The sequence below is a fragment of the Arachis duranensis genome, chromosome 6, assembly GCF_000817695.3.
Source record: "Arachis duranensis cultivar V14167 chromosome 6, aradu.V14167.gnm2.J7QH, whole genome shotgun sequence".
Classification (NCBI taxonomy): Eukaryota; Viridiplantae; Streptophyta; class Magnoliopsida; order Fabales; family Fabaceae; genus Arachis; species Arachis duranensis.
Window position 1 is genome coordinate 104,675,853 of NC_029777.3, and position 8,810 is coordinate 104,684,662.

Consider the following 8,810-nt stretch of genomic DNA (forward strand, 5'->3'; position numbering starts at 1 on the left):
CATACAAATAAAAAAAAGTTGTGTATGTTGATTTTTAATTTTCTTATTATAAACGCACATATTTTTAGACAAAAATAAAAAATGTGTGTTTAATTAATTATTTAATTTTTCATTAAAATAATATATTTATTTTTATATCCTGTCTAAAACTTAAAGTCAGGCCTAAAAAAAGACAAAGTCTAAAGTCATAAAATTTACATGTTCGACTTCTTCGAAACAACCTCTTGACGGGACTAGAATTGCCTCTACTAATAAAACTCATATACTTAAAATATGAGATCATAACAACTTCTATAAATCTCAACAATCTCTCTAACAAAAGAGAGTAACAAATCCACTGTCAAAGATAAAATTATTTTAAATGAATTTGAATCATCTAAAGTTTGAATTTTACTTTAGAGAGTAAATTGTGATATTCTCCCCTTAAATAATTTTTCTTTCATATTTATTCTTGGTCCCACCTATGAAATAAATGGTGAGAGATCACACTTTACTCTCCGAAGTAAAATTCAAACTTTAGAGAATCCAAATCAATTTCAAATATGGTTATTGACTTTACATCTACACTTATAGATATCTTGATACCCTTAAGTATTCATCGAACTCCAATCTACTAAAAAATCTGCCTAAAATTCTTACTAACTTAAGTATCGGAGTCTCTTACAGGTACCGCCTTCCACCTCTTCAGAACACTTATATATTACAAAATTTATCTGTATTATTGTTAAAAAATTGTATAATTAAAATTAAAATCTTCAAAATATTTTATAAAAATACTTGTATTTAAAAAAATATAATTGAAATTAGTGTATTAAAAGGTATTGAGAATTTTAAATTTATAAAAAAAATTGGTAAAAGGACTAATTTAATGGATACTATTTAATTTTAATGACTAAAATGGGTCAGTTAATACAAAATCTAAGACCAATTTGATGTATCTATAATAATAACGTAGCAAATGCACATGAAAAAAAAAATTATTGTGACATGTTACATTAGTCTATACTTGATCAAATAGTATTATGACATATGACATAACCATCAATTTAACATGTTACTGTCTCTGATCAACCTGTTATGGACAAATTATGATGTGACATGTATTATTAAAGATTTATATTATTATACCATATCAGTAGATCATTAATAGAAAATGAGTTAAAAATTAATGTGATGTATTTTTGTCAATTTCAATAATATAATTAATATAATTAAAATTTTAAGATCGATTTTAATGCATGACATCAATTTCAGATAATATTACGAAGATTTACTCAATTTAAAGGGTACGCAGCGTCACAAAAAATATATTGAATCTTGATTCCAAAGTTTAATTAAGATTACACCCTAAAAAAATGATTTAAGAAATAACAAATAACTACGTATTATAATTTATAATTAAATTATTTTTAGTGTAAAAAATATTAGAGTTAACTGCATTTTTTTACAAATTAAAGTTATTTATAATTAAAAATTTAACTAGATCTTTAGTCGTATGTATTTTAAAAAAAAAATTCTGTTAATGTTAACGTTTTGATATAAAAATAATTTAATTACAAAATTAAAAGTAACATAGAAATTCAATTAAAAAAAATATAAAGGCTTAATTAAAAATTTAATAAAACTATAAAAGCTAACAATAATTAAACTTTATTTTTATACAAAAATAAAAATATATACAAATATTTAAAAAATGACGTAAATAAAATAAGACAACTTATTTGTTTTTTTTTCCTTCTTCTTCCTAGAAGATGTGTGTAGTCATGAGCGTTACAGCAAATCAAATTGGCTCAAGTGGCTTGAATTTGTTTGGTCAAGTTGTTGTAAAATTATTAATTCTTATACTTTTATGCATTCCTTGCATTTGAATAGTTTGTACTTTGTATTGGGTTGGGCTTGTCGCTTTGTCTTGTGATAACGCATAAAAGTAGTTAGCTGCTTCCCAAGTTGGGTATAAAATAATATTGTGGATCATATTGAAAGTGAAATTAAGGTGCTGATTCATTGCAGGTTCATGAACATCTTCCTTGCTTTTCAAATCATTTGAATAACGCAATTTCCATCATTATCACCATAATTATACTCCCATTTTAAAAGTTGCAACTAGTGAGTCAATTTTGTCCCACTAACAAAAAATAAATCAGTCAATGTTTTTACGTAACAAATTAATAAAAGATGAATACCTTTTGTAATATGTTTTTTGTTGGATGTTTATTAAAATTAAATATTTTCAAAAAATTTGGTCTAAAATTAAAAATACTAAAATGCATGCTTACCGTTAAAAGACCATACACAAAGCTTAAATATTCTAAAAGAATTAGTAAAAAGGGGTAAACATTGTAGCTGAATTATTAATTTATTATCCTTGGTCAAAAATACAGTGAAGTACAGTGTCCTTTTTTCTTCAATTACCCCAACAAGCCCCAACCTCATATAAAAAAATTCAAATCATAGTTACTCATTATTCATAAACTGAGATGATGATATGTATTCTATATTCTTCTATTCCAATCCACTCCATTCTCTCATCTTCCACAGAAACATTCAAAGTCCAAACATGCTTATCTTTTTAACATGACCTGTGCCCAAACCACTAAACATATCATTTTCTTACAAGAAACATTGATAATAATATATTTAAAAAATATTATTATTTATTTGAAAAAAAAATCATTGTGGTTTCTGGTTTGTGGTATTCATGGTAGGAAGAAGAATAATGAATAATAAGTAATAACAATAAGAAAACCCCACTTTCTATGCACACATACATTGCATGTGCCAACAAAACACAAACCCCCCAATTCAATGCATTGGTCTTTTCTAATTCTATGAATCTCTCTCTCTCTCTCTCTCTCAAGTTGTTGTAAATAAAAACCTTCCCTTTCTCAAACCAACCGTTATTTTTTTTCCTCCATTCACACAATTTCCATCTCTTCTTCCTTCTCTCTCTTTTTTCCCTATGTTTTAGGGTTTCAACATTCTACAATCAAAAATCAATCTTCTCTACCCTAAATTCATCTCATGCTTTATTGCTCTCAAGAATCAAACACAGCCAAAACTGAAGTCACCGCCTTGTTCTTCTTCGTGTTCTTCTTCGTCTTTTTTGCTCTCTTTGGAGGGTTCTTTTGTGGAGAACGGTGCGGATCTGACCTCTCACGGTATTTTGAGCTGTGCCAATGTCTAAAGTCTTCGGCTTTTCCGGTGAGTTAATCGATTCATGGATTTGTTTCTTGTATTTTGTGGTTAGAATTGAGAAACTTCAGTGTTTGATAATTTGTTGTTTTTATAAGTAAATGATGAAACTTTATCATGTGTTTGCTTTGAATATCTTAATTGTGTTTTGTGATGGTTCATCATGTTGTTAACTGTTACGTTACAAAAGTTTCCGATTTTGAAGCTGTGTAATCAAATTGCATGTATACGCTGAGGAAGATGATATAGTTTTTATACGTAGGTACTTTTTTCTCCGTGTTTGATAGAATGGATAGGTATCTAGTGGTTCTGATAAAGATATGAACACTAAATGGAGATATAGATAGAGTTTTTTGTCCTTGATTTATGTCATGTATGTTTTTCCAAGATGGCTGAGCCATGAGTATTTTATCTGTGTACCTATGATGTTATTAATCTCGTTGAAACTTGAAAGTGGATCTGAACCTGTTGTTGATTTCTAAGGATGAGTTTTCAAGCAAATATGGTTCTTTTGTTGTAAGGTCAAATATTTCTTCAAAAGGATATGTAGTTCTTGTTGTTCCTTTCAGTGGTTAAATCTTCATGTTTTGCTACATATATATGAATGATCTCTGTGTTTCTGATTTTTTTTCCTGGTTTGGTTTTCAGGAGTTGATAATTTTTGCCCTGGTGGGTCAATATATGCCTGTGGCAACCCCAAGGAAGCAAGTTTATTCCTTCCTCTTGGTCCACAAGTTGATGTTTACTTTCCACCTCGGAAGAGATCGCGGATCAGTGCTCCGTTTGTTTTCAATGGAGAATGGCTTGAACAGAAACAAAAGACATCTATTGAATCATTACCAGATGAGTGCCTCTTTGAGATCCTTAGGCGGTTGCCTGCAGGACAAGATAGGAGCGCCTGTGCTTGCGTTTCCAAGCGCTGGCTTATGTGTCTAAGCAATATTTGCAAGAGCGAAATTTGCTGCAACAAAAGTGCTGCACCACAGAGCAGCCTTAGTGTAAAAGAGGGGGATGATGAGGAATTTGGTGGCGAGGGATACCTCTCCCGGAGCTTGGAAGGAAAGAAGGCAACAGATATTAGACTTGCAGCAATTGCAGTTGGAACTGCATCTCGAGGAGGATTGGGGAAGCTTTCGATCCGTGGAAGCAATTCAGACCGTGTGGTGACCAATCTTGGTCTCAAAGCAGTTGGTCATGGATGCCCTTCTTTGAAGTCTCTTTCTCTCTGGAATATTGCTACAATTGATGATGAAGGCTTAATTGAGATTGCAAATGGATGTCAACAGCTGGAGAAGCTTGACCTTTGCAAGTGCCCAGCAATAACGGACAAGGGTTTGATTGCAGTTGTGAGGAAATGCCCAAATCTGACAGAGTTATCGTTGGAATCTTGTCCTAACATTGGTAATGAATGTCTAAGTGCTATTGGGAAAAGCTGCTCCAATCTGAAGTCCATAGCCATCAAGGACTGCAGTAGTGTTGGTGATCAGGGAATCGCTTGCTTGTTTTCTTCGACGAATTTGCTTCTGTCGAAGGTGAAACTACAAGCACTGACTATTTCCGATCTATCGCTTGCTGTTATTGGACATTATGGAAAGGCAGTTACGGATCTTGTCCTCAATTCCCTCCCAAATGTCAGCGAGAGGGGTTTCTGGGTTATGGGCAACGGTAATGGATTGCAGAAGCTGAAGTCACTTACAGTTGGGCCCTGCCTAGGACTAACAGATGTTGGTCTTGAAGCCGTGGGGAAGGGTTGCCCAAATCTGAAAGCCATCCACCTTCGCAAGTCTACACTTTTGTCAGACAATGGGTTGGTATCATTTGTGAAGGCCACTTCATCTCTAGAGAGCCTACAATTGGAAGAGTGCCACAGAATTTCCCAATTGGGTTTTCTTGGTGTTCTTTTCAACTGTGGTGCCATATTGAAGGCAATTTCTTTGACGAGCTGCTTTGGGTTCAAGGATCTGAATATGGTATTGCCCCCATCATCCCCTTGTGAATCTCTTCGGTCCTTATCAATCATTAACTGCCCTGGTTTTGGTAATGCTACCCTCTCTGTCCTGGGAAAGCAGTGTCCTCAGCTTCAACATGTTGAACTGAGTGGACTCAATGGTGTGAGAGATGCTGGGCTTCTCTCATTGCTCGAGAGCAATGAAGGTGGTCTGGTCAAAGTTAATCTCAGTGATTGCGTAAATCTGACTGACAAAGCTGTTTCATCATTGGTAAATCTGCATGGTTGGACTCTTGAGGTTCTAAACCTTGATGGTTGTAAGAATGTCAGTGATGCTAGCATGGTGGCAATTGCTAAAAATTGCCCATTGCTATGTGACCTTGATGTTTCCAAGTGCACGATCACTGATACTGGGATTGCAGCCCTGGCGGAAGCGAAGCAGTTCAATCTGCAGATTCTTTCTTTGTCAGGTTGCAGTTTGGTTTCAGATAGGAGCTTGCCATCTTTGAAAAAATTAGGCAGCACCCTTTTGGGACTAAACATCCAGCACTGCAACTCAATAAGCAGCAGCACAGTCGACATGCTTGTTGAACAACTCTGGAGGTGTGACATCCTCTCATGAGCAAGAACAACTAATCTCCCTCCCGCAAGTTAGCCCAGGATCGGAACAACCTCGACGCTAGTTGGACAGTTATGATTAGTATTGCACAGTAGTTTTTGGGTCCATTAACTTTTGGGTCTTGATCATCATCCAGCGACTCGGGTTCACTTTTTTTCAGGGCTTGCAGCCATTTCACCACAATTTTTTGCAGGTTTCCTTTGAAATGGTAACCTGTTCTAAGGTTTTTTGGCCGTCCCATTCATGGGATTGCCACCTTAATGGCTGCATTATCTCTGAGAACATAGTTACCTGGTTCTGGATTTAGGAATCTTTCTTCACCATGTTTATGGTTTTTCAGCTACTTTTACCAGAGTCTTTTCAATGTTGTTTTACCAAATATGCCACAATGTTTGGGTCTCCCTTTTACTCAAAGGGCACAATAGGTTCCACTTTGTGTTGTTTTTAGGTTGCTTGCAGTTGTTGAGTTCAGAGTTAATGATGCCTTGTCCTTATAGTGGCTTTGGCCATGGCAGCAAGTTATACAGTTCTGCCATGACAACCTCTTCTCTCTCCTTTGGGAAGTTGGTTGTTTTTTATATTCCAAGGTCCTAGTTTTCTCAAGGCTTCAATTTTTTTTATGGACTTGTAACTGCAACTTCTATACAATGTAATGATGTTCATATGTGCCCTTTGTGCTGTAATGCTATGGAAAGTTATGAATAAAATTTGTAGTTTGGTTCCAAATGCAAATGTGTTAAGGTATTCGTGTATATACTTTGATTATGGTTTTCATTAGTATGTTGATAAATCATCAATTTTTCTCGCAGTATGCTGATAAATTATGCTTGAATCCTTTATAGAGACATTATTCATTCCGTTTACCATGTCGTTTCCACTATTACAACATTAATTAGAGTTTTGATACAAATGTTTATTAAGAGTGATTACAAATTTTCTTTATTCATCATTAACATATCTAACTATTTTAATGTATTTGATGAAGTCAAAAATTTTATTGTTTGAAATCATGTAGGCGAGAGTTTCTCATTTTTAGTTGTGATGGGAATATCACTTTCAATTTGCATAGCTATTTGAATCATCATGCCATAATTAGTTACAGTCTCCTTACAAGTCTATGTCTTTTTAAGTTTATATTTTTTGGGAATTAAATTGGTTCAATTCTAACAAAAATCAGTTTCGTTAGTAAGAGCATGTTTGTATTTTGTATTCTTCATTTTTTTCGCATTTTGAATTGTGCAAAATTTTATCAGATAAATAGCATTCAAATTTTGTAATCATGATATAAAATTTTTTTATTTTGACATTGAAATTTTTTAATCATAATGTATTTTTTCGTCGTTAAACCAATTGTGTGATATTTAACGAAGAAGAATAAAAAGATGATGATGATGAAAGAACAAGAGAAAAAAAAGGAAAAGAATAAATCAAATGAAAAAAGAAGAGGAGGAGGAGGTGGTGGTAGTGACAATGACGACAATAACAAAAGAGAAAGAAGCGTGTTTAAAGAAGATGAAAAAAATCACGCGTACAGTACAGTAAATGCCGCATGATGTGAAAAAAGGTTACAACTTGGTTAGACTTGATTAGATAGATAATTCATTTAGTTGTAGAGTTTTTCGAATTAATTAACAACCTAGCATTGCTACTAAATATTGTGTTTGAAATATTCGCTATTTTTTAATTAAAATTCTCAAGTTACTTTTTATTCTCACGATTTTAGGAAAAGTGTTCGAAAATCTTTTTAACAAATAAACTAAAACTTTAGAATAAATGGTCAAACCAGTCTTTAAAAGGTCACTCATTCTTTAAATTAGTTTTTATAATTTTTTTAATCAAATTTGTCCTTTAAAATTTTAAGTTAGTTATTTTAGTCTTTTCATTGCTAACGACGTTAAAATTTGTTGATTGACACGTTTAGTGACACCACAACACACGTCTAGTAGTACTAATTCGCGGCTAACACGATAATTTTATGAATTTAGATCAATTCAACCCCAAATCTAGGGATTCCAATGTCTTAAGTTCTCCCCTACTCCCTAAGGCGCGGGATCCCCGTGGGACCATCCCAAGTGGGGATCCGACTGTGAAATTTTATAAGGACCGAGTACGAAATTCCCATAAGGCAAGTGCAAGGATAGGGCGGGATTTTAGTTCCTGTTAATTTTCGAAATTCATAAATTTATTTAATTGTCTTTAATAATTTATTTTTCATATATTTTTTTTAGTCATTTCACATGCCATATATGTAGAGAGAAAAACCTTAAATTTTCAATCCTCATTTGCAGAGTTAAATCTCAATTTGACCCTTGAAATTTGGCCTGATATTCAGAATGATCTCCACAATTTCGTCGGCCCCAATTAGAATCCCCAAATTTATAATTGTGGCTCTAACTTGCCCCTGCGATATTCTCCATCACCGAAATGCTGATCTAGCGCAATTGCATAACATGGTGGAAACTACTTAAACGATGGCGCATTGGTTTCGCGCACAAACCCTTTGGAAACCACATAGTGTAAGGGTTTTTTTTTTTTTGGCAACTTATGATCGTCATAGTGGAAAGAAAAAGAGTTTTAACCCACAAAAAACTGAAATGACGTGGTTTCCAAAGGGTTTGTGTGCGAAACCAATGCGCCGTCGTTTAAGTAGTGTCCACCATGTCATGCAATTACATTAAATCAGCATTTTCGTGACGGAGATGGTCGCAGAGGCAAGTTGGAGCCACAATTTTGATATCCTTAGTATTGTTCATATTCCATCCAACCTCTCTGCAACTACTCCTTTGTCACTCTCCCTTCTCACTGCATTATCATCCCTCATCGTGCTGTCAACCCTCACCGTGCCGTTTTCTCTGTGCGCGGTGTTCTTTCTCCTCTTTAATGGTGCATTCGTTCTCCTATCCGCCACTCTGTCGTCGTATCCATTCTCCTCTCCACTGTCACGTCCCCCACCTCGTTCCCTGCTCTGTGCTTTCCCTCGCTGTCGCATCTCCTTACTGCATCAGTTCGAATGAAGTCGTCGTCTACAAATTAATATTTTTATATAAAATG

General features: G+C 34.1%; 1 protein-coding gene across 1 annotated transcript; it reads left to right on the plus strand.

The window, feature by feature from the left end:
* The first annotated feature begins 3,026 nt into the window (after positions 1–3,026).
* LOC107495316 (EIN3-binding F-box protein 1) lies at positions 3,027–6,485 on the plus strand. The gene is made up of 2 exons (XM_016116433.3): positions 3,027–3,201; positions 3,841–6,485. Exons 1-2 carry the CDS (start codon positions 3,177–3,179, stop codon positions 5,760–5,762), a joined length of 1,947 nt encoding a protein of 648 aa, XP_015971919.1. The 5' UTR covers positions 3,027–3,176; the 3' UTR covers positions 5,763–6,485.
* The last annotated feature ends 2,325 nt before the right edge of the window (positions 6,486–8,810 follow it).

What these genes read in the sequence shown, in the direction of transcription:
- LOC107495316 (XM_016116433.3), top strand. Translation starts at nt 3,177, where the DNA reads ATGTCTAAAGTCTTCGGCTTTTCCG. An exon ending in TAAAGTCTTCGGCTTTTCCG is followed by an intron (nt 3,202 to 3,840) that starts GTGAGTTAATCG and finishes TTTGGTTTTCAG; the next exon opens with GAGTTGATAATTTTTGCCCT.